General features: G+C 36.4%; 2 protein-coding genes across 2 annotated transcripts; one reads left to right on the forward strand and one right to left on the reverse strand.

Moving 5' to 3' along the window:
• Window positions 1-5,037: 5,037 nt before the first annotated feature.
• On the forward strand, window positions 5,038-10,321 carry LOC142172704 (uncharacterized). Its single transcript, XM_075236375.1, has 11 exons — window positions 5,038-5,346; window positions 5,952-6,533; window positions 6,685-6,795; window positions 6,854-6,931; window positions 7,165-7,431; window positions 7,477-7,542; window positions 7,636-7,800; window positions 8,167-8,306; window positions 8,758-8,890; window positions 9,476-10,005; window positions 10,093-10,321. Exons 1-11 carry the CDS (start codon window positions 5,038-5,040, stop codon window positions 10,319-10,321), a joined length of 2,610 nt encoding a protein of 869 aa, XP_075092476.1.
• A 12,382-nt stretch (window positions 10,322-22,703) lies between these two features.
• On the reverse strand, window positions 22,704-23,012 carry LOC142172705 (uncharacterized). Its single transcript, XM_075236376.1, has one exon. It carries the CDS (start codon window positions 23,010-23,012, stop codon window positions 22,704-22,706), a length of 309 nt encoding a protein of 102 aa, XP_075092477.1.
• Between the last annotated feature and the right edge of the window lie 4,274 nt (window positions 23,013-27,286).

Here is a 27,286-nt window from a genome sequence, read left to right on the forward strand (position 1 = left end):
GGATCGTGACAAGTCATAACATACAACTTAAATACAAATTTTATACAATATGTCTTTTGTATATTTTGTATCTAATTTATACATAGTAAAAACAAATTTCATACAACTAATTATATATTATACAACTTATCTATAATTTGTCTACAATTTTCATACATTATTTCTACTTAGTTATATACAACTACAATATCATACAACTTAAATATAATTTTTGTACAATGTTGTTCAACTTTCATACAATAGTTAAATAAATAAAAGAAAAATATATAAACAACAAAATATAATTTTCTACAATTTTACTACAATTTCTGCAGTTTAATGTATGTCATGTCTTCTTCTTCTTCTTCTTCTTCTTCTTCTTCTTCTTCTTCTTCTTCTTCTTCTTCTTCTTCTTCTTCTTCTTCTTCTTCGAATTTCAATCTGAAAGTCAACCAAAACCAAGTCTAATCTTCACTAAAATCCCTCAAAATTTAGATATAAATTCCAAATCATATTCCCAATTATTTGCAACAACACTCAATCCAAACAAATAATGATTTTTGAAAATCCAAATTCGAATTCAAAGCTTCAAAGTTTTTTAATGGTTGTCAATGGTAGAATTGCTGCTCTATTTTTCTTTGCTTTACATTACTGAAAGTTGGGATTGAGATATAGAGCGAGCGACGTAGAGAGAATTCTTAATTCTTACAGCAACATCCAATCCAAACAAACAATATTTTTTGAAAACCCAAATTCGAATTCAAAGTTTCAAAACTTTTTAATGGTTGTCAATGGTGGAATTGCTGCTCTCTTGTGCAAGATACGTGGGGAGGGGGTGGGATGTGGACAAAGAAACGTGGGGGAGTGGAATATATGTTAGAATAATTTTAGGACATTAATTATTATCATTAATTCCCTTAAATTGTACATAAATGATAATTGGGTATATAAAATATAATTATAGTAAAACTTGAGTAGGGAGGATAATAAAATTTTATATAGTGTATAGGAATGTAAAAATTCCTATTGAAAAACACAAAGGTCCTCACTCCTTTGAGCATACTCTTATTTTTGGAAATTTTTTGGGGTATTTTCGTTTGGATTTTTTTCTTATTATATTCTTTTTGTGTTTAAGGACATTCTTATACAACATTTTTCAAATAAATTCTTTGGGAATCGAACAAACATATTTTAATTCGATAAATACTCAAATATGCTATTGAACATCATGGGACACTGAAAAAATTTGTCCGTCATTAATATTTTGGCACCAAAATGCCTCTATCGTTCAACACTTGCTTCAAATAAAGCCCTTATTTTAAACAGCACCATATGAAGTATATAGGGGTGTTTATAAAAAAATAAACCAAACCAGAACTGTCACACCGATTAAAAAATTGATAATTTTTTAGTTTGATTTTGAATTATAAAAACCAACTAAACTTGGTTTGGTTTTAAGTTTAAACAAAAAATAACCAAAAATATCGAACCAGAGGAACTATAAAAATACATATTTAAAACTTGTTATTATCACACACACATATATCTTATGTGAAGTAAAAGGTTGTTACATGTTCATCATTTGTTAACCCCCTATTTATTTAAAAGAAATATTATTTAAATAAATTACCTCCTATAGATATGTTATATGATTTATAGCAAAATTTTTAATTTTGGTATCTCCTACACTTAAGCCATTTTACACGCTATATTTTATTTTCCTCTCTCCATTCTCATATTTTCTCTCTCATAGACACCTGTTTTCCATACAACTTCTCAATACAAGTTCACCCTCTCTATCTAAATTAATACAATATATTTTCATTCCAAATCCCCTGTAATCGTGCTAAAAATCAGAATCCACCTCACTGTCACAATCCTAATCCCCGAACCCGGTCGTGATGGCGCCTTTCGTGAAGACAAGGCCAGCCAGTCCAACACAGTACACTTTTTTAAGCAGTTAATTACCATAAAACAGTTTAAAGCATGATTTAATAGCAATAATTCGCGGAAATATAGATAACAATAGAAGAAATCATCCGACACAGCCCAAACCGGGGTGTCACAAGTCATGAGCAACTAATGATCCTGATACGAGTCTAATAGGTACGATATCTGGTACAATAGTTTGAAAGACTTAGAATTAATAAGATAGAGGGAGGCACGGGGCTGCGGACGCTAACAACTACCTCGTAGTCTCCGAAACACCGCCTGGACTGGAAGGATCAGCACTCAGGAGCAGGATCTGCTATGCCTGAATCTGCACACATGGGTGCAGGGAGTAAAGTGAGTACTCCAACTCAGTGAGTAACAAATATAAATAATGGCTGAAAGCAAGAAAGCACGTGAAAACACAAAGCAATCTATACCGAAGCAGTAAAATCACTTAAAACAGTAAATCAGTGAAATATAAAGTAAACTTCCTTTTTCCAACCAGTAAAAACAAGTAATTTGGCAGGTAATTAACAAATAGAAATCCGCCCCTCGGGCACAATGTCAATCACTCAGAACAGTATCAGCCCTTAGGCTCACTCTCAGTACAATATCAGCCCTTCGGGCTCACTCTCAGTACAATATCAGCCCCTCGCGTTCACTCTCAGTACAATATCAGCCCCTCGTGCTCACTCTCATATCATGATGGGTACCCGCGCTCACTATGGGTGTGCAGATTCCGGAGGGGCCCCTTACGGCCAAGCGCTATATCAAGCTACATCGTGGCATCATCTCTCAGCACTCGGCCTCATATCACTCATGCCACCTCGTGGCATATAAAGTATCTCAGGCCCTTGACCTCATATCACTCAGTGTATCCTCACATCTGGCCATTGGCCGCACTCAGTCAGAAAATCATCACAAGCCCCTCGGGCATTAGTAAAACAGTAGTTCTCAGCCCAAAAAATCATTTAGAAATATCATTTAAGTTTTCAAATCTGAGTAAAAGTGGCTGAGTTTGTAAATAGTAGATATCAACAGGACTGAGTTCAAATAATAAGTCAAAACAGTGAGGAGAACAGTGATAAAAATCCCCGAAGGGTTTATATAGTTTGCACGAAGCCCAAATATGGCAATCAGCCCAAATCATGATGATGACAAATAAGTTTCAGTCAAATACGTGGTAAAATCATCAATCGGGATGGACCAAGTCACAATCCCCAATATTACACGACCCCACGCTCATCATCAAGCGTGTGTCTCACCTCAATATAGCACTACGATGTGCAATCCGGAGTTTCAAACCCTCAGGGCATCATTTACAATCATTACTCACCTCGAACCGGCTAACTCTCTAGCTCGCGATGCCTTTTCCCCTCGAATTGGCCTCCATGCGCGTCGAATCTATCCAAAATCAGAACGAATACGTCACAATATGCTAAGGGAACAAAGCCCAAGCGAAAAAAATTGAATTACCACAAAATTTCAGAAATTGGTCAAACCTGACCCCTGGGGCCACATCTCGGAATTTGACAAAATTCACAAAACTAGAATCCTTATACTCTCACGAGTCTATCCATACAAAAATTATCCAATTTCGATAACATTTGGTCCTTCAAATCATCATTTTATATTTTGAAAGATTTCACAATTTTCTTCCCAAATTCCATCCCAAATCACGAATTAAATGATAAATTCAATGATAGATTCATGTACTCTAGCCAAATCTGAGTTAGAATCACTTACTCCGATGAATTTCTTGAAAAACCTTCGAAAAATCGCCAAAATCCGAGCTCTCTAGGTCAAAATATCAAATAAAACCCAAAACCTTGTATTTATAGAGTACTCCATAGATTTCCACCTCCACGGGCCGAACAAAATCGACCGCGGTTCGCCCAAAACCAGTGCGGTCCGCACAAAAACGACCGCGGCCGCACATGCTTTCCTCTGCAGTGATAGGCTTTAGTATTTTGGCCATAACGTTCGCTACAGATGTCCAAATTGTGATATCTTTACTTTTCTGGAAACTAGACACAAAGGGCTACAATTTTCGTTTTTAAATCATCTTTACATTCCTTGTATATCAAAAGATATGAGCTTCCGAAGTAGGACCAGCGGAATGTTCTTCACCGCGGTCGCACACCATTTTGTGCGGTCCGCACAACACCTACCGCGGCCGCACTTCATTTTGTGCAGTCCACACAGCACATACCGCGGCCGCACTTCTTTTTGTGCGGATCGCGCGGGTGAGTTTCAAGGCCTGCAACCCTTCTGGACCTGCTACAACTATGATTTTCGGCCTAACACATCCTGGAACTCCCGGAACTTCAAACCAATTGTACCAACACATCCCATGACATCGTTCAAACTTGTTCAAAACTTCGAAACGCTCACAACAACATCAATCACCAATTTAACATAGGATTCAAGCCTAAGAACTCCAAGAACTCTTAAATTATGTTTTCGATCAAAAAGTCTATCAAATCTCGTCCGAATGACCTAAAATTTTGCAACACATCCCAATTGACACAACGAAGCTACTGTCACTCTCGGAATTCCATTCCGACCCCTATATCAAAATCTCGCCTATCAATTGGAACCGCCAAAATATCAACTTCGCCAATTTAAGCCAAAATCTTCTCTATAACTCCAAAACTCATTCTGATCGCGCTCCTAAGTCACAAATCACCTCCCGAAGCTAACCGAACCATCGGAACTCACTTCCGAGCCTTCTAACACATAAGTCAACATTTGGTTGACTTTTCCAACTTAAGCCTTCTTAAAAGAGACTAAGTGTCTCATTTCTTACCAAATCCTCTCCGAACTCGAACTAATCACCCCGATCACATAAAACTCAGATAACGAAGCATAAAGAAGCTAAAATAGGGGAAAACAGAGTGGTAACTCATGAGACGACTGGTCGGGTCGTCACACTCACCCACAATGATGCTTCCTCCTTCCCCAATCTCGGGTAAACCCTAATTCGATCTTCATTGTACTGATTTGTTTCTATAAGTAGTACGGTAAGCAATTTTATTTTTTTGATTTTCGCCATTTTTGCTTATTCTCAACATCTCTACTTACCAAATTGTATCTAATCAATAGTACCCAAGTTGTATTCTCACAATGTCTGAGAGTACAACCCGCAAGTTGATTACTAGAGGTGTACCCACTAAAATTCTCAATTTCGATGGTCCCTCTTTCTCATTGCAAATCACTCAAGGGGAATTGGATGCAGGTTATGCCAAAAATATGGCTTTGGAGAAGAGAACAAAAGCTCGACATAAAAATCTCAAAGAAACCCAAGTCGAGAAATCAATGAAGGAGACAAGAATGACGAAAACGGAAAAGAGGAAAATCCATATCTCTGAAGCTTCATCTGTCAAGGGGAAGGAGGTTGAAGCAAGTAAAAGCTCAGATAAAGTTGAAGAAAAGGTAATTTTCTGACGTATTCTTCTTTATTATTAATGTATTCAGTTGTATTTATACATATGTATATGTATTCTGATGTATTTTTATAGTTGTATTTTTAAGGATTTTTCAAGGTTCCCATCATTGTTTTTTATTCTACTTTCAATGTATTTATTTGTTGTTTGCAAATGTTTAATTTTCCAGTATGTATTTAGTTGTATTCATATGTATTCATGTTAGTTATATTTTATGTCATGTGTGTTGTATGCAGTTGTTTTTATATGTATTTAGACTTGTCAAAGTTATATTCATATGTATTCATGTCAAATTTACTGTTAAATATGCTGTGTATTCAGTTATATTTATACTTCTAAGTGTTTGAAGTTGTATTCATATCTATTCATGTCAAATTTACTATGAAATATGCGTTGTATTCAGTTGTATTTATATGTATTTATTCTTGTGAAATGCAAGTAATTAAGTTTTTTGTGAAACACCAGCCAATATTTGCACCGCATATTAGTGTATATACTAACACTGACATAGTATCCGAGCTAAAAGAGAACCTTACTCCAGAGCAGTACAAATAGCTGGGTAATACTTGCTTTGGAAATTTTCTTCAAATGAAGCATTGTGAAGTCCAACTTCAACTCTTTAGATGCTTCATGGCTCTCCAGTTAAAAGGAACTCCTAACAATGTATTTGCAATACATGTCAATGGTACTTCATTACATTTCACATTAAGGGAGTTTGCGCTTGTGACTGACCTCAAATGTGTTGGTAATGATGCTGATTTTGAGTTTAGTGAAAAGGTTTCTAATCGGCTTATTGAGACTTACTTTGGAGGTGCTAATCTTGTCAAGAAGAAACATTTGATGAAATGCTTTGCTGACAAGAACTGGGGTCCCGACAATGATGGTGATGCCTTGAAGATATCTTTGTTGTATTTCATACATACCTTCATTTTTTCATCCGAGAAGAATAGTACAACCATACCAAGGCTACATTTTAACTTGGTAGAGAGTGGATGTTATTCTAAATATCATTGGGGTTTTAAAGCATTTAAAACGCTGACAAAATCAATTAACAAGAAGATGGATGCTAAGAAGAAGTATTATAGGATAGCTGGGATGCCCCTAGCTATGCAAGTGTGGTTTTATGAGTGTTGTTCAAATGTTGATCCCAAAATTGCACTCCGAGTTGATGACGTGGTCCCCAGAATACTCAATTGGAGAACCACATGAAATCAGCCAAACAATGCTTATCTAATGAACGGCATGTTCAATGACAACGAAAACATGGTAATATACAATTTGTATCATGGCTAGTTTAGATTTTATTAATAATTAATTCTGCATACAGAAGTATACAATTGCATACGGATACATTTTTTATGCTTTAATACCTACTGTAATACCTGCTGTAGTTTCTGATGTAGTTTCTGCTATAATATTTGTTGTCATATTCTCACATGTATGCTGCATACAATTGCATATAAATGCATACAGATTTTGCATACATTTGCATACAGGAGACTGCATACATTTGCAGGGGATGCATACAGCAGTATACAGTTGCATTCAATTGCATAAATATGCTGCATACACTTGTATAAAAATGCATACAGAAACTGCATACATTTAAATACAGCTACAGCATACATTTGCATTCATATGCATATAACAATATACAGCTGTTGTAGCTTTCATTATTAATTCTTCATACAATTGCATGTTATTTCCCAATCATTAGTGCTACCTTAATTTTAATACAAATTTTAGTTTGATTCCACATCTGCATGTGTCTGTTTGTAGTAAGACTTTGATTTATTTCGTTTTTTAGATTGTTTACAAGGACATCTATCCAAGCGATATAGAGCTTGTCGTTATTCAGATTCCTCCTGTAGGCGCTGATGTTGAGAATAGACCTACTCCTGCTCATTCAGACAAGTCGGGAGACGATTCAGATGACTTTTCTCCTACAACCGATCTTCAATGTAAGAAGAAACATGTTGCAAGTGTTGATCCATCTTCATCACCGCCCCATAAAAAGCGCAAGGAACACGAAAGGCATCATAATGAAACAGAGTATCAATCCAAGATTCCTCCTGTTTGTGTATCCGAATTTGGATAGAATGTTTTGCATGACAATCAGCTTCCAGATTCCAAAAATGATGAAGTATCTTCTTTGAGGAAAGACCTAAATTCATTCAAAGAATACGTGAGTATTTAACCACATATTAAACATTATAGTTTAGTGCTTAACATTCATATATTTTTGGGGCAATCTTCTAATTATTTCTATCTTGTTAAGGTTGTGGGAGAGTTCAAGTCTCTGAGAACATTGATCAATGATAAATTCAAGATGCTTTCTGACCATCTTCAACAAAATCAGCAAAATGAAAGTTTACACCAGAGAAAGGAACCCACAGGGAGACGTGATGATGGTATTGACACAGATGCCGGAGATAATGTTGAGGTTTAACATTTTTAACATCTTTAGCATTTGTTTATATCTCCTGTTTGTTGTTATAATTAAATAATTGTATTTTAAAAGTTGTATGTATTCGACAAGCATTTAACTGTCTCGCTAAAATGATAAATGTATTTGATCAACACATGTATTTAAATGTATGTTAACCTTAATATGTAATTAGAATTAATTGCTGTATTTAAATATATTCAGCCGTATTTTAATATATTCTGATTTGTTATTCTTGAATATGTGTGCTGTATTTCACTAAGATTTCCATTACCAAAATATGTTTTCTTACTGTAATTATATGTATTTAATTGTATCCTTAGACTAAGTTACTACACTAACAATGATACATACAATTAACAGAAACTAGTGGTTAATGCTCAATGTGTGGAGTCAAGAGGTGAGGGGAATACTACATCAGAGGTGCCGTGCAACATATCATCTACAGGTCAAGATGGTGTATCTACGGAATTCTATGTATCTCAATTTGAGTTGGACGACAAGTTTCTTCCCAGTCAAATTCCAGAAACTAGAATTGTGATATACAATAGTGCAAAAAAAGCTGAATCAACCCCAATACCATCTCATAGGAATCGGCAACCAAGTAGATGATATTCTTCGCCTTATGAGTCTAACTTCGACTCTGCAGGTTAGTTTTTTTATAAACTAAAGATCTATTTCCTCATGGTTTTTAAATTTAAAAGTCTCTACTCACGAATTCAATGAACAACAGGTACCTCAGTAAAGTTGACCTCCATTTTTGAAAAAGACACCCCTTTGAGGATGATTCAATAACGGGGCCACATCCTACATTAATCATTCAGGAATATGACATATGGGTTCGTGATGGTCTTCTCGCTAGACATGATCAGAGGTGAGTTTTCCCCCGGTAAGTGTATTAAGTTTTTATATTTTAAAAAATGTATATAATGTTTTTTTATATCATACTTGTAGAAGTAATTTGGAAGACCATTACAAGAAGAACAAGTCAACACTTCATATACCATTGGATTTTGGAGTTGATCAAGTTAATTCCAAAAATTGGTTTTACCTTCTATCGTTTGACGGGAAGCTATGGGATGACAACGTAAGTTTTTCCCCTAACTGACTAATTTTCTTTGAATAACAACATGCATTTGATTGTATTCTGTTGTAGTATTTTTACTGTTTTCAAATACTCTATATGTTGAAATGTATGATGAATGTAATGACATCATTATTCAGCTGTATTCAACTGTAGTCAGTGTTATTAAACTGTTTTAATTAGCTGTAGTCAGTTGTATTTTTCTTGCTTTTAGCTGTATTCAGTTGTTCTCACTGTATTATTCATATGTATTTCTCTGTATTCAACTGTATTATTCAGCTGTATTATTCAGTTGTAGTTTTCTTGCTTTCAACTGTATTTAGTTGTTCTCAACTGTATTATTCATATGTATTTCTCTGTATTCAGTTGTATTCAGTAGTATTCAGTTGTATTCAATGTTTTTAATCAGCTTTAGTAAGTTGTATTCAACTGTTTTATTCAGTTGTATTCAGCTGTATTCGACTGTATTATTCAGCTAAATTCAGTTGTACTCAATTGTATTATTCATATGTATTTCTCTATATTTAGCTATATTCTTTAATAGTTTGATTAATTGGACTCACACTATGTAATTAAATTTTTGTATAGCATATTAACGGCATATTCTACTATCTGAGAAAGAAGGTAAAGTACAATCAAACAAGCAACTTCAAGTATATAACTGTTGATTGTATATTCAAGACAAGAATCGCTGAAATCTTCGACAGGTATGCTGATACAAATAGTAATGCTAATGTAGCCAAAGAAGAGGATGTGGTATGTGAGTACATAAGGGGCTACAGATTGCTAGCTAATGTACCTTGGCATACTGTGGATAATGTCTTGATACCAGTCAACTTGAAGGACAAACTACACTGGGTATTGGTTGTTGTCTCATTCAAGGAGAGATGTATCAAAGTGTATGACTCGTACAGATCTGCAGGTCATGATGCTTATGTAGTTTCTGAGATTGATAAGCTAGCTAAGCTTGTACCTTTGTATCTATCAATCAGTGGCTTTTACAGAGATAGTCAAGGCATAGATTGGTTTACTTACTCAGCATACACTGACAAGTCACATAATGGTCCCTTTGAAGTTTTTTTCATATCAAATCTGCCTCAACAGAAAGCTGGGAGCATGTAAGTACTCAATCATCATTCTTGTATGTTATATACAAATCTAATTGTATGAATTATTTTTAATTGTTTCAATCAATTATTCTTTAGGGATTGTGGGGTGCATGTTGCGACATACGCAAAATTTCTGAGCACTATTGGTGAGATTCCACAAACAACATTTGATTCCAATCTACTCCGTCAAAGATATGGTGCTCTCCTCTGGGACTATGCTATGCGAAAGATAGACACTGATGCCATAAGCGAGAATGAAGCACCCTCAAAGATTGCTAGGCAAATCACGGAGTCAGATTCAAAGATGCAGATAGTGTTAGAGTAGCTTTAAGTTAATGTAGTTTTGGAATGTAGTTTGAAGAAGAATACTGTTTTGAGTAGTTTTTTTGGTGAAGATGGTATTTAGTTAGAAAAACTTATCACTTTATCAACAGTGTTCGTGTATGACAATTGCAACTTTTCAATCGCTGTTTCACTGGTTTGTTCATAAGTATTCATGCTTATTTTTCAGTTTGAATTCATATGTATCTTACAGGATTCAAGTATGTATTATTCAGTAACTTTGCTTGAACATGTTTTAGGTATTGAACATGTTAATATCAAAGTCAGAAACTTTATGTATTCTAATGATAGGTTATATTAAAGAATTCAGATGTATTTTTCTGGATTCAAGTGTATTCAGTTGTATTCAACTGTATTATTAAGTTGTATTCAGCAGCATTCATTTATATGTATCTTTCAAGTTCAGTTAATACATATTAAAGAATACAAATTCAGATGTATTAAATAGGTTATACGTATTTAGTTGTATTCAACTGTTTTATTCAGTAGTAGTTAGTTGTATTCAACTATGTTATTCAGCTGTATTCAATTGTATTTTTTTTGTATTCAGCTATATTTAGTTGTACTCAACTGTATTATTCATATGTATTTCTCTGTATTCAGCTATATGTAACGACCCGACCGGTCATTTTGAGCTTTTGCACTTTGCTAGTTAGTTCTCGGGCATGACTTGCCTCGTGTGATGTGTTATGACTTATGTAAATTGTTGGTTTTGGTTTCCAGAGTAATCGTAACGAATTTGGAAGAAAACAGTTCTCAGTTGAAGTTGAAATTTGAAAGGTTTGACCAAGATTTGACTTGTTTATATATGATCTCGGATTGGAATTTTTATGATTTGGTTAGCTCCGTTAGGTGATTTGTGACTTAGGAGCGCGATCGGAATGGGTTTTGGAGTTGTAGAGAAGATTTAGGCATGAATTGGCGAAAATGAGATTTCGGCATTTTCCCGGTTGATAGGTGAGATTTTGATATAGAGGTCGGAATGGAATTCTGAGAGTTGTAGTAGCTTCGTTGTATCATTTGGGATGTGTGTGCAAAAGTTCAGGTCATTCGGACGAGATTTGATAGACTTTTTGATCGAAAACATAATTTAAGAGTTCTTGAAGTTCTTGAATCCAATGTTACATTTGTGATTTAATATTGTTGTGAGCGTTCCGAAGTTTTGAACAAGTTTGAACGATGTCATGGGATGTGTTGGTACACTTGGTTTGAAGTTCCGGGAGTTCTGGGTAGGTTCCGGGATGTTTTAGGCCGAAAATCAAAGCTGTAGCAGGTCCAGAAGGGTTGCAGGCCTTGGAACTCACCCACACGGTCCGAACAAAAAGAAGTGTGTCCACAGTATGTGCTGTGTGGACCGCACAAAATGAAGTGCGACTGCGGAAGGTGTTGTGCGGACCGCACAAAATGAAGTGAGGCCGCGGTGAGGAAAAGTTTTACTGGTCCTACTTCGGAAGATCATATCATTTTATCTACAAGAAATTTTGAGATGATTCAAAATGAAAGTTGTAGCCCTTCGTTTCTAGTTTCCAGAAAAGGAAAGATATTGCAATTTGGACATCTGTAGCAAAGGTTATGGCCAAGATACTAAAGTCTGTCACTGCAGAGGAAAGACTGTGCGGCCGTGATCGTTTTTGTGCGGACCGCACTGGTTTTGTGCGGACCGCGGTCGTTTTTGTGCGGTCCGCGAAGGTGGACATCATTGGGGTATTCTATAAATACGAAGTTTTGGGTTTTATTTGATATTTTGACCTAGAGAGCTCAGATTTTGGCGATTTTTCGAAGGTTTATCTAGAAATTCATCGGGGTAAGTGATTCTAACTCAGATTTGGCTAGAGTACATGAATCTATCATTGAATTCATTATTTAATTCATGATTTGGGATGGAATTTGGGAAGAAAATTGTCAAATCTTTCAAAAATGTAAAATGATGATTTGAAGGACCAAATGGTATCGGAATTGGATAATTTTCATATGGTTAGACTCGTGAGAGTATAAGGATTCTAATTTTTTGATTTTTTGTCAAACTCCGAGATGTAGGCCTGGGGGTCGGGTTTGACCAATTTCGGGAATTTTATGGTAATTTAATTATTTTCGAATGAGCTTTGTTTCCTTAGCATATTTTGATGTCTTGGTACTGATTTCGGCTAGATTTGGAGCATCCGGAGTCCGATTCGAGAGGCAAAGGCATCGCGGCTAGAGTTTGGACCGGATAGAGGTAAGTAATGATTGTAAATACTGTCCTGAGGGTTTGAAACCCCGGATTACACATCGTTATGCTATGTTGAGGTGACTTACACGCTAAATGACGAGCGTGGGGTAGAGCACCGCTGTGGATTGTGACTTAGTCCATCCCGAACGATTATTTTAATGCGTAATTGATAGTTAACTGTTTGATGTTATTATATTTTGGGATGTATGCCATGTTTGGGGCCTTGTGCCGACTTGTTAAGACCCTCAGGGGCATTTTTACTATCTTTCCTCACTCTATTTGTTTGAAAGCATATCCTCAGTCATGTTTTACCTGTTTGTTACTCAAATCTGGCTTTACCACTATATTCTTAAAAATGTGGAAACTGTTTTGGGCTGAGTTCCCTATTTTACTGATAGTCCGAGTGATCGTGAGATTGATGACTGAGGTAGACTGAGAGTCTGATGGTGAGGTTAATGACTGAGAGAGGCCGAGGGCCTAGTTGTGAGAATTATATATCTATGGATCGGGTTGCACGTCGCAACAAATTTATATATATATGTATATATATATATATATATATATATATATATATATATATATATATATATATATATATATATGTGTGTGTGTGTGTGTGTGTGTGTGTGTGTATACGTTGGATCGGGCTGCACGCCGCAGCGATATAGCGCTTGGGCTGTAGGAGCCCCTCCGGAGTCTGCACACCCCCAGTGAGCGCCGTCGACGAGATATATGGATCGGGCTGCATGCCGCAGCGATATATGGATCGGGCTGCCCGCCGCAGCGGTTGCTATATGGTACCTATTGAGCGTGAGTGTAAGTACTGATTGGTAAGAGTTGAGTCACGAGTGACTGAGAGGCTTACCCGAGGGGCGATAGATATAAACATGTACATGAGTGATGCTTTGCCTGAGGGGCCTGTTTATGAACTTATTGATTTTCACTCCTCTTTAAAGTGAGTTTCTATTGAATATGTTGATTTATTTACTGTTTTCACTCACCTTTATACTGAGCCTCCATCGAAAATGTTGAACAAATATTTTTAAATGACTTTCATTTAAGCTGGAGTTTATGAGATGTTCAGAATTTAATCACTGATTTTGCTTTGTTATTTCCACTGAGATTTTCATGTTATGAGGTGATTACAAATTATGTTTTGCCCAAGGGGCTGCTTAAGAACTATGTTTTGCCCAAGGGGCTGCTTAAGAACTATGTTTTGCCCAAGGGGCCGATTATAATTTTCATCTCTTTTATTATAAATGGTATTGAACCCCTACTTAAACTGTCGGAAAGCATTTTCAAATGATTTTTACCAAAAGGCTGGATTTTAAATGAGACTATCAACTCGTATTCTGATTTGAAAACCCGTTGTGCTTATTGAGTTTATCATAAATGTGGATTCATTGTTTCATACTGCTCAGTCTTTATTTACTCTTATTACTTACTGGGTTGGAGTACTCACATTACTCCCTGCACCTCGTGTGCAGATTCAGGTATTTCAAAACTCGGTAGCGGGTGTTGATTGCTCAGACGCGGAGTCATCGGAGTTAGCAAGGTGGCTACACGACGTTCGCAATACTTCTTCCTTCTTCTCATTTCATTTCTATACTTAGTACACTTTGACTGTTTTGTAGTATTCAGACCTTGGTAGATGCTCATGGCTAGTGACACCCCGATGTCGGGCTTGTATGTTATTTCCGCACTGTTCATTCAGACTGATGTTATGAGATATTGTTTAATTAAAGGCTTAAAATGACTCTTAATGATTAAAGGGTTAATATGGGTGTTGTATCGGCTGGCCTTGTCTTCACAAGAGGCGTCATCACGACCAGGTCGGTTGGGGTCGTGACAAGTTGGTATTAGAGCCTAGGTTACATAGGTCTCACGAGTTATGAGCAGGTTTAGTAGAGTCTCGCGGATCGGTACGGAGACGTCTGTATTTATCATCGAGAGGCTGCAGAACCTTTAGGAAAACTTCACATTCTTGAATTCTTATCGTGCGTCCTTGATTCAGCTTGAAATGTAACACTTTGAATTCCTTCCACGCTTTCGTATGCGCGCATGAGCGCTCAATATCAAATGTGCATCGATGGCTTGTGATTCCCCGATCTAGGGGCGATATGTGATCTTTGTGAGTTGATGTTGGGCAGGTCTGGAAGACTTGAGGCCGGATCTTTGCCTATGGCTTGAGCACCGAGGTGCTGATTGTGTAAGCAAGTGTTTTTGAACTTATATGTTTGGTAGTGTCCCTACTAGTGGAAGTGACAGCTGGATGACTATGTGATGAGTATGTTATGACTGTGAGATGTATCCGTACGAATTGGAAGCGACGAGAAGGGTCTGATGGAAGATAGAAGAACTATTAGATGCTTGAAGTCCATCTTGATTCGAGGTATAGCCCCGAGTTTTGGGCGTGTGAAGGATTTTTTCATATTTCCCAGTTGTGAGTGAAGTAAATTTCATGTTTCGGTATGAGTTCAAAATCAGGAAGACTAAGTGACTGCGTAATATTTGTGACGGTGGAAGGTATACAGAAATGATAATTAAAGGTAAAGCAGGTGTACTATCTCCTGTGAAGTGTTCTGAGGTTGTGCGATCCTTATGTGTCTATTAGAAGATCTTATGTACAAGTGAAATATAAGTGTGGAAATTTGAATTTTGGGTCGCTTAAAAGAGTGGGCTTAGCTGTTGCGAGAGTGAATGCGAGATTTGCAGAAGATTTAAAGTACTAGATAATCTGTGTTTTCACAAGCTTATAAAAGATTTAAGTTTAATCTCACTATGGTATCATGGCATCAATAGAGTATAATCGATATAAGTTATTGAGTGTGTGTTTATCTATGGCTTCAAGCCAAGTGGGGGAGTCTGCTATTGATTAGGCGATTGCACGGTTAGGTGCTATGCTTGTTCTAGTTTGAAGCATGCTAGTGAATCAGTTATGGCTTGCAGAAATTGAAATCGAGGATGGATAAAGTAAAGGAAAATTTTGACAGAGGTTATATTATGCTTCATAGGGTATGAGAATCACGGAATGTCTTGAGTTGTTGTTGGTAAAAGATGCTCGTTTGATCAGACTTATTGCAATTTGAGTAGAGTGAATAACTCGTGGGAGCGGTTCTAATGTGTTCAAGATTCTACATGTAACAATAGGGTAAGTTAAAGTTGTATATGTGGTTAGGGACTGAATTTTCATTGGAAGATGTCAAGACTTGTGGTGTTTTCTATATTAATTGTGGGGTTCTATGTATCAGTATCAGGAGGTAACGAATTTAGATTCGCATGAAGTTCTTCAGAGTAAAGTATTTCTAATGTGGTGCTTTTGGGAATATTTAAGAGAGTATTCAGCAGCTTATGAGTCTTAGACATGGTGGTTTTAGGCTTGGGTCTCGTGTGGTAATCCTGCGTTGAGGAATTTTGGTGCTACAGCAAGAGGGAATATCAAGTTGAAGATAAATCAGAAGGAAACTTAGATAGATGGTATAGCTTGATAGTAGACCGGATCGGTATGGTAAGGATATGATTAGTTCCTTGTGTGTGTTTGAGGTAATGAGTTCCTACAGGTATTTCGCGGCAATGCTCTTAGGTTTTGATGGCTTGCGTAGCTTGGTCGAGTTAGAAGGATTCAGTCCTGGCAGGTCTGGTTTGTGCAAGGGGAACTCGGAGAATTCTTGATGGTTTCTACCTCGATTGGAGATGTATATTTTCTATAGGCATGAGGAGCATGGGATGCATAGTGATTTTCTTCTAGATGGGATTAATGGAAAGTTCTTGACTAGTGGAATTCATAGTTTCTTGCGATTCGGAAGGGTATAAAGTTCTCACGGTTATCCTAGAATGGTATGGGTCATGCGGTATGTTGTAAATGATTGAGAATTGCGTGTGTGAGGTTGCGGTTCAGTTCTGAAAGGAAGGTCATAAAATTCTTTGGCAGCACGGGGAGCTTCAGATGATTAGGGAGATGATCTTCAGATGATTAAGGAAATGGTATTGCAAATTGGAGTGATTTGACGAGGGTATATATTTCAGAAAAGGCAATGTGGTGCAGTTGATGGTACTTCGGTAGTATTGCGGCGCTTTCTTATTAGATCGAATGTTGATATTCGAGTGCTTGGTGGTACAGAAGAATTTTAGAGTATCTCTCATGGAATGATTGGGATCAGGTGTGGTGATTCGTGTGCTATATGGAGTTGGAGACTGGGAGTTCTCGTGTTTAGGTTATGTTGTGGTTGTGGATCACGTGTATTGGCACTGTTTGGTGACTATCGGGGTTTGGAGATCCGAGCGGATCTTTTGTTGCTTGGTATGTTAGATTTTGGATGTGATATTGGGTTTAGACTGTTTAGCTCCGGATTGTATTGTTGAGGGATACATTGATTCGATTGTTATTGAGTTTATTAGTAATCTGGGGAGATCTATGAGTTAACCTTTCTGTGTGGCGAGGTGTTATGATTTGTTGGTTATAGGCACATATGGTGCGGTTCTATTAGGGTCTCGTAGTGGAAGTTGAGTGGGAAGAGTAATTGGGTGTTGCTCGGTGAATGGCGTATCGGTTATGTCCTTTCGGGTTTGCATGGTGTATGTTATTTTCTTCACCGTGAGTATGATGAATTGCTTTCGTTCCAGACATCAATTGCGCGTGGTCGTCAATTTTGATAAGAGTGACTTGAGGTGTTCCATGTGGAGCAGTATTTGGATAAGGTCGCGCATTGCAGCGAATATATGTGGAGGTATGATCTTGCAGGTTAGATTCGTGTGTTCTATTCCTATGATATGAGACGGGTTCTCAGCCTTGTGTTGTGGTGGTACTGGTGAACCTGAGGTACAACTCTTTCATTTGAGTCATTTTCATGATTTAAGTATGTTCGGACTGTTGCTTATTGTGCGCGTATTGTGCAAGTGGTGGCTTAGGCCTAAATTGATGTGTCATGTCACCAGAGTAGTATGTTGGATTAGATGAGATCGTTGGGATCATTAATGAATACAAACGGATTTGATTTCAACATGTTGGAAAGATAATATCGAGCTTCGGCTCAGGAAAATTGCTATGGTCTTTTCCAAAGGAGAAGTGGAATCATGAATGGTTGATCTGAGGAATAGTTATGGTTTATTTATCATTGGCAGTATATGAAAGTGTGGGAATAAGACTTTAGTTGATAAGAGATTTTCTATCGGTATTCGGTTGTTATGTGCAGCTGCTGTGATTAGAAGTTATTGCTGCGAGTGTTTTGAGTTATGTGGTATATCATGTGATTGCACCTGAGATAGCAGATATGGTTTGTGACAGCTTGTTTGGACTTATTCACAGTATAAATGTGAGATTCTGATCATATTGAGGATGATAGAAGCAGAAATGTGGTTCTATGGTTTATGGACGAGGATGGATTGTGAAATTTCAGTTATATAGTGTTATCGAACCTATGTGAGATAGGGTGATGTGGGATCACCCTCGAGTTTGTGCATGGTGAGGTTATTCAGCGATTGATTGGCTTTTAGAACAACTCTGGGTACGTTCGAGGATGAATGTATGTTTAAGTGGGGGAAGATGTAATGACCCGATCGGTCGTTTTGAGCTTTTGCACAATGCTAGCTAGTTCTCGGGCATGACTTACCCCGTGTGATGTGTTATGACTTATGTAAATTGTTGGTTTTGGTTTTCAGAGTAATCGGAATAAATTTGGAAGAAAACAGTTCTCAGTTGAAGCTTGAAATTTGAAAGATTTGACCAATATTTGACTCATTTATATATGATCTCGGATCGGAATTTTTATGATTTGGTTAGCTCCGTTAGGTGATTTGTGACTTAGGAGCGCGATCGGAATGAGTTTTGGAGTTGTAGAGAAGATTTAAGCTTGAATTGGCAAAAATGAGACTTCGGCGTTTTCCCGGTTAATAGGTGAGATTTTGATATAGAGGTCGGAATGGAATTCCGAGAGTTGTAGTAGCTTCGTTGTATCATTTAGGATGTGTGTGCAAAAGTTCAGGTCATTCGGACGAGATTTGATAGACTTTTTGATCGAAAGCATAATTTCAGAGTTCTTGGAGTTCTTAGGCTTGAATACTATGTTAAATTGGTGATTTGATATTGTTGTGAGCATTCTGAGGTTTTGAACAAGTTTGAATGATGTCATGGGATGTGTTGGTACAATTGGTTTGAAGTTCCGGGAGTTCCGGGTAGGTTCCGGGTATGTTCCGGGATGCTTTAGGCTGAAAATCATAGCTGTAGTAGGTCCAGAAGGGTTGCAGGCCTCGGAACTCACCCACACAATCCACACAAAAAGAAGTGCGTCTGCGGTATGTGCTGTGCGGACCGCACAAAATGAAGTGCGGCCGCGGTGAGGAAATATTTCCCTGGTCCTACTTCGGAAACTCATATCTTTTGATGTACAAGGAATTTTGAGATGATTCAAAAATGAACGTTGTAGCCCTTCGTTGCTAGTTTTTAGAAAGGTAAGGATATCGTAATTTGGATATCTGTAGCGAAAGTTATGGCCAAAATATTAAAGCCGGTCACTGCAGAGGAAAACCTGTGCGGCCGCGGTCATTTTTGTGCGGACCGCACTGGTTTTGTGCGGACCGCGGTCGTTTTTGTACAGTCCGCGAAGGTGGAAATCAGTGGGGTACTCTATAAATACGAGGTTTTGGGTTTTATTTGATATTTTGACCTAGAAAGCTCGGATTTTGGCGATTTTTTGAAGGTTTTTCTAGAAATTCATCGGGGTAAGTGATTCTAACTCAGATTTGGCTAGGGTACATGAATCTATCATTGAATTCATCATTTAATTCATGATTTGGGATGGAATTTGGGAAGAAAATTGTGAAATCTTTCAAAAATATAAAATGATGATTTGAAGGACCAAATGGTATCGGAATTGGATAATTTTTGTATGGTTTCACTTGTAAGAGTATAAGGATTCTAGTTTTGTGAATTTTTGTCAAACTCCGAGATGTGGGCCCGGGGGTCGGGTTTGACCAATTTCGGGAATTTTATGGTAATTTAATTATTTTTGAATGGGCTTTGTTCCCTTAGCACATTTTGATGGTTTGGTACTGATTTCGGCTAGATTTGGAGCATCTGGAGTCCGATTCGAGAGGCAAAGGCATCGCGGGCTAGAGTTTGGACCGGATAGAGGTAAGTAATGATTGTAAATACTGTCCTGAGGGTTTGAAACCCCGGATTACACATCATTGTTCTATGTTGAGATGACTTACACGCTAAATGACGAGCGTGGGGTAGAGCACCGCTGGGGATTGTGACTTAGTCCATCCCGAACGATTATTTTAATGCGTAATTGATAGTTAATTGTTTGATGTTATTATATTTTGGGTTGTATGCCATGTTTGGGGCCTTGTGCCGACTTGTTAAGACTCTCAGGGGCATTTTTACTATCTTTCCTCACTCTATTTGTTTGAAAGCATATCATCAGTCATGTTTTACCTGTTTGTTACTCAAATCTGGCTTTACCATTATATTCTTAAAAATGTGGAAACTGTTTTGGGCTGAGTTCCCTGTTTTACTGATAGTCCGAGTGATCGTGAGATTGATGACTGAGGAAGACTGAGAGTCTGATGGTGAGGTAAATGACTGAGAGAGGCCGAGGGCCTAGTTGTAAGGATTATATATCTATGGATCGGGCTGCACGCCGCAACAATGTATATATATATGTATATGAGCGCAATCGACTATATATATGGATCGGGCTGCACGCCGCAGCGATATATGGATCGGGTTGCACGCCGCAGCGGTTACTATATGGTACATATTGAGCGTGAGTGCTGAGTGTAAGTACTGATTGGTAAGAGTTGAGTCATGAGTGACTGAGAGGCTTGCCCGATGGGCGATATATATAAACATGTACATGAGTGATACTTTTTCCTGAGGGGTCTGTTTATGAACTTATTGATTTTCACTCCTCTTTAAAGTGAGTTTCTATCGAATATGTTGATTTATTTAATGCTTTCACTCACCTTTATACTGAGCCTCCGTCGAAAATGTTGAACAAATATTTTTAAACGACTTTCATTTAAGCTGGGGTTTATGAGATGTTCAGAATTTAATCAATGATTTGGCTTTGTTATTTCCACTGAAATTTTCATGTTATGAGGTGTTTATGATTCCTCTTTTGCCCGAGGGGTTGCTTACGAACTATGTTTTGCCCGAGGGACCGATTATGATTTTCATCTCTTTTATTATAAATGGTATTGAACCCCTACTGAAACTGTCGGAAAGCATTTTCAAGTGATTTTTACCAAAAGGCTAGATTTTAAATGAGACGATCGACTCGTATTCTGATTTGAAAGCCCGTTGTGCTTATTGAGTTTATCATAAATGTGGATTCATTGTTTCATACTGCTCAGTCTTTATTTACTCTTATTACTTACTGCGTTGGAGTACTTACATTACTCCCTGCACCTCGTGTGCAGATTCATGTATTTCGAAACCCGGTAGCGGTTGTTGATTGCTCAGACGCGGAGTCATCGGAGTTAACAAGGTGGCTGCAAGACGTTCACAGCACTGCTTCCTTCCTCTTATTTCATTTCTATACTTAGTATGCTTTGACTGTTTTGTAGTATTCAGACCTTGGTAGATGCTCATGGCTAGTGACACTCCGATGTCGGGCTTATATATTATTTCTGCACTGTTCATTCAGACTGATATTATGAGATATTGTTTAATTAAAGGCTTAAAAATGACTCTTAATGATTAAAGGGTTAATATAGGTGTTGTGTCGGCTGACCTTGTCTTCACGAGAGGCGCCATCACGACCAGGCCGGTTGGGGTCGTGACACTATATTTCTCTGTATTCAGCTATATTCTTTAATATGTATCTTTCAAATTCAGTTAATATTTGTTAAAGAATATAAAATCAGATGTATTAAATAGTTTATTGTCTAGTTAGAGAATATAAATTCAGACTTATTGAAATTGTTATATTACAGCTGAGTATATAGATGTATTCCGATAAATTCTGACTAGTTATGTATATAACTCAGGCACTGTCTATAATAAACTGTCAAAGTATATGTGGACAAGGTTATATTCGATTGTATCCAACACATTAAGGCAACTATATGTATTCATAATCTATTCACGAAATTCATTTATGAAATTGTTACTTGACAATGAGAATTTATTACTTGAAAATGTCATCATAAGTATTGACAAATCATTGAAGCACCAATACATGTCAGAGTGTTAACTATTTATTACGTGGAGCATTTCTACACGTTCTCTTGTTATGTCTTCCCTGCCCACATATGCTACATGAACGTTGATTTTTCGGCTGCAGCAATTCACTTAAAGGTTTATCGCGCTTCTTCTTTGGCCTTCCAGGAGGTCTTTTTCATTTGGGTGGTAGTACAACCTCCTCTGCAACATGTGCTGGTCTACTCCAGTCATTTCTATCCGGTAGCGAGTACACAGGCACATCGTATGTCATTACAACAGTATTTGGTTTGTAATAGTTAGAGCAATATTCTTCTGGCATTAGAAACTTGCTCTGCAATACAACCCAAGCATGTGGACATGGCAATTCATCAACTTGGAACCTCCCACAAACACATTTTCTCTCTAACAGGCAGACTATGTAATTCCTCCCTCAATTGTTAACCGTATGTAAGTATTCAGTTGATGGTACCACCTACATTTAAAAATAGAAATATAAGTTTTGAGCATATATAACTGAATTACCATATGTATAATGCTGAATTACTCAGTTACATACAACTGAAATATTTGCATACAGATGAATACATCTTATATTTAGACCAACAGACTATCAACTGTAACTAGTACAAAACTTATCAAAAGTCTGTTGTACTTTAGGCAACAAGAGGCTAACAAAAACATTAGAAGGATACGTCATGACAATACATATTAAAATTATATATAATACATATTTATTAGTTGTATTCTGATGTATTCGAATAGTTTTTGCAGCATGTGTTTTAGTTATATTCAGTTGTATTCATATCAGATCTTTGGAAAAATATGTCTTGTATGTGTTTGAATTTAGTTGTATTCATGGTAGTTGTTTTTAAAAAATGATTGTATTCAGTTGTATTCATGCCATTAATTCAGAAAACAATTAAGCTATATACTACAATGACATTAAAATATAACTTACAGTCATACGTGTAGACATTGCCTCATTCAAAGTCAGCATCTACTGGTATTTTTTCCAATCGTCGTGTATGTTTGTGTAGCTTCTTTGCGGTTACTACAATTCCAACGTCCAAACATCTTCCTAACTTCTTCGAGGAAGTCGTATATTGGCAATTCCCTTGCTGAAACTAGTGCGACATTGATTGACTCAGCAATATTTGACGTCATTGTCCATCCCCTATTAACAGGTGCATACAACCTAGCCCACTTTTCGTATCCAGCTAACTCTAAGTATTCTTTCACCCTAATATCTACCTTCTCCATCAGACTGTCAAATTCAGCTTGTGTGTATGCTTTTGCCATCGAGAAGTATATCTCGCTCAACTTGGCACGGCTCTTTTTGAATTTCTTATATATGTTGTTCCATAGATGCCATATACAAGCAAAATGCGGTACATCTGGATACACTCTTCATACAGATTTAATGATACTCTCATTTCTATCTGAAATGATGCACATGTTTTCCCTGTCACCATATGCTATCTTGAATTGCTCAAAGAACCACGTCCAAGCAGCATCGTCTCTGAATCAATAACATCATATGCTAGTGGCAATATATGACCTGTAAATACAATTGAATACATATTTTTAAAACATGTATTTCAATATTTAAAATATTAACAGATTGTATTATAATTCAGATACTCACCTGCACCATCCAACGTGCTTGCCGAAACAAATGTCCCGATGTAGTAAGATTTAAGGTGACTTCCATCCACAACAACAATGGGTCTACAATGATCAAACCCCTTTTATAAAGGTATACAAAGATATATATACGTATATGAATTCATTTTTGGTGATTTTACCATTCTGATGTGGGAACCTGGATATGTCATATCCATTGTATATAAGTATCCTGGTAATTTTTTGTATGAATCAGCCGGTTCACCTCTCAAAAAATTCATTTGCCTTTTCTTTAGCCCTCCACGCCAACATGTAGCTAACATATACACCTAAATCTGATTTTACATCATCAATAATATCCTTTGGGGTGTATTTCCTATTATGATTAGTAAGCTTAGGCCTTATCATACCACATATAAGGCTGTTACTTGCCTGCCGCTGCTCATACACCTTGTCCTTCAGCGGACATGTATGGTTATCAATGAATTCTCTCACTTTGAATAGTTCTGATTTGTTAATGCTTGAAGCCTTAAACCTCCATTCACAATCTTCTGAAATACATAATAATGCATAGTTGCAAAGAATTAATCATTGTACATATGATTAGCATAAGTGTTTACAAAAAAATTCACTCATATACACACGAATACAATTTGATTATTTTACATACTGACATCTATATATAAAAAATTTTATACTACTGAATTCAATTATAGTTATATGCATTTAAATACAATGAATACAACTGAATACAATTTTGGGTATATGCATACACTTAAAACCACAATAGACAAAATAAGAAAATAATTAGAGCCACTGTAATGTAATTATACCAGTAAAATACATATGAATACATGTATTCAAGGACCATAAACAAACATATGTTAACTACATCTATGATAATCAAGAGGAAATCCAAAAATACACATAAATACAACAACGTTAAACTTACAACTCGAATCAATAATAGAAAATACAAAAAAAAAACTTAAATACATGCAAACCTGACAGCATTAGACCTATCAACCCGGAATTCAAACCTTTGAGCTATAGCATAATTCTCCATCACCTCTTTCAATGTAGCCTTATCCTTATACACTTGTCCAGCCATAACCTCCCTTTGATTAGTTTTTGAAATTATCAAATCCTTGTGGAGTTCGAACACTCCATTCGCTTCTCCTGAATTGACAAAATCTAGAGCCGGTGTATCATCTGTATCGGAATCGTACCTTTGAACTGCTTCGTCTATATGCACAATGTCACTTTGATTTAAACTACATCCGGATACAAGTTCTTTTTCAATAGTTGTTATGCACAAAGGATACGTACCAAATTCTCTATTCTCTTTTTTCAATTCTACATACTCTTTGTAACCCATATCATTGTGTATTTCTATTGGCGTGCAATTTCCTTCTACTTTGTATTGAATTTTAATGGACTTTGAGCTCAAATCTATACCCAGTTGATTAGAAATTGAAGCAACCAAATCATTAAAGGAGGCATACTCCTTTATCAATATTCCCTCAATTGAAAAATCGATGTAATTTCCCTCATCGTTCCACTTGACAGAATGACGCAACAATACTGTTAAACTTGCCATATGTATAAAAGGAACTATACCATATTTTGTATATAATTGTATCAATCTAATTTTCCGTGGTTGAATTGATATCTGCGAACAGAGAAAAAGAAGAAGTGAATGGAAGAACTTCGAACAGATGTTGCTCTGGTTTTCGCTGCTTTTTTTAGCTTGAATCGTGTATGGCAGAATACAGATTAATGGGTACTAGTTTTTGTTCGTTGAGTTAAATTAGGAGAATATCATGTGATTTGATTTCCTTATGTTATTAACTAGTTTAACCTTCCAGATTTTGCGCAGATACGTTACTGTATTCACGTTAATGTCGCGTGAATACAGTTAAATACATATCAACCTTAGCTGGAATTCCCTTTTTAACGCCTATTTTTTCTATTGTATTAATGAATACAATAACTTAAATACATAAAATATATTGTATAAAAACATAAAAGATATCTATAACACGTAATATAGCAAAATATATCTATAAATGGCTAATTAGACCTAAAAGATGGTGCTTTATGAAAAATTCTCAAAAATAAATTACTTACTTGATACTCGCTTCATATAAACATGTGCACTTTGCTTAGAAATAAGGAGAAGCCTGGCTTAGGAACACAGGAAAGCAAAGTGTAGAAAACATGGTTTAAGATTTACGGAAGGAAAGCAATCGATTTTCGGAGAATTTTATCATTACAAACTTTTATTATATTGTCATAAAATAAACAAGACAAGTCAATAACGTAAAAGCTTAAGAATTTTAATAGGCCAAATATGCTCTCATAGGATGTGCATGAAATCAAATATGCTTTCTACAGGGGACAATTTAAAATAAGAGTATATAATTTGGATCAAGTATTGGTCGACACGGGTACGTTTGTGATAAAGTATTAACGAGGGGCAAGTTTTCTGAATTTCACATAATTCAACATATTTAAATTATTATTTTTTTTTTCCAAAAATTCTCCACAATTTTTCCCCAAAAGAGCATTTTGTTAAAGCTGTCCAAACGAGAGTTATGATCCATGCATCCTACTGGCAAAGATTTATAAAAACAGTACAATACTCCGAAAATGCGGAACCTTCTTTCTGTTGAAAATGATATTGCCTTTAAATGAGCTTCTTCAAAAGAGGTTCCACCAACTTACTTGGCCTACACATTAAAAAAAAAGTTGTACTATATGTGCATGTTAGCTTTTCTCAATAAAGTGAGACAAAGATAGCCAATATAATATAAGTCTTCATAGTTTTATCATTTATGGAAAATATGCTATGAAACCAATCCCCAAAATAATAACATTCCTTAGGTTTCATCAAATATTTTAATTTTTTTTTAAAGAAAATCGTATAGTATATATATTATACATGTTTGAAGAAGTACAATCTATGAATCATGAGAATCTATTTCAAGGTTAAGAGAATTAATAGTACTAATCTCGAACTGAAATGGATTTCACGTAGCTTATGAACTTTGTTTTCATTATTTGAATCAGTTAATAATTGTAGATTATAATATCCTTTGGTTATAAACATTGAGTTTATATATGCTAATTACAACTCCTAAATGTTACTAGTAGTACTTTACCAAAAATCATTTAATATTTAATTTGGTGAAAACATGTAGTACTATTTTGATATTAATTAAGTCTCAGGGACATCAGATTCTTTTTTACCCCTTTGCAGGAGTAGTGATACGACCCACAAACAAGATAAGTATCTGTACGGTAAAATGGGGGGTAATGTTACCTCCGATTTTCCCATCCGGTAAAGAAATAAAAGGAAAGCATGATCTGACGCAACCTCAAGTAAAGTCGAAGGGTTCCTCGTTTTTAAAACCGGAGAGGACGGACTGTGCATTCGAGATCAGATACGGTTGAGCATCGTGTCCGAGCGAAGTGCAGGTTTGAGACTAAGGAAAAAGAGAAACGGTTAAGTACAATGAACGGAAAACCGTAACATCCATCCTCAACCAGATATTACAGCGCAAATTCCATCTAATATCAATTGCAAATCGACATTTACCGATTTTTTTTTTACTTATTTAATGTTGTTCAAAAGTGTTCTTCAGTTTTCCTTTTCTTTAGTTACAACCGAGCCCATATCAAGGGTTTCGATCGGAGCCGATTTCAGTGATCACTTCAACGCTAGGTTTAATTGTTCCATTGTCTTTGATTTGATCGCTATATCCCTCTTTAATTTAATTATTTCTTGTTCTTATATCACTCGCGTGTTAAATTAAATCACGTATCCTTTAAACCACGAAAATTTTAATTATTACTCATTTTTAAGGATAAACGGTTTGATGTCCACCATGGGGCAATAATAATGGAGATTTAATACGAATCTCCGTAACACACCCTATTTTACACTT

Source organism: Nicotiana tabacum, chromosome 18 (assembly GCF_000715075.1).
Source record: "Nicotiana tabacum cultivar K326 chromosome 18, ASM71507v2, whole genome shotgun sequence".
Taxonomy (NCBI): Eukaryota; Viridiplantae; Streptophyta; class Magnoliopsida; order Solanales; family Solanaceae; genus Nicotiana; species Nicotiana tabacum.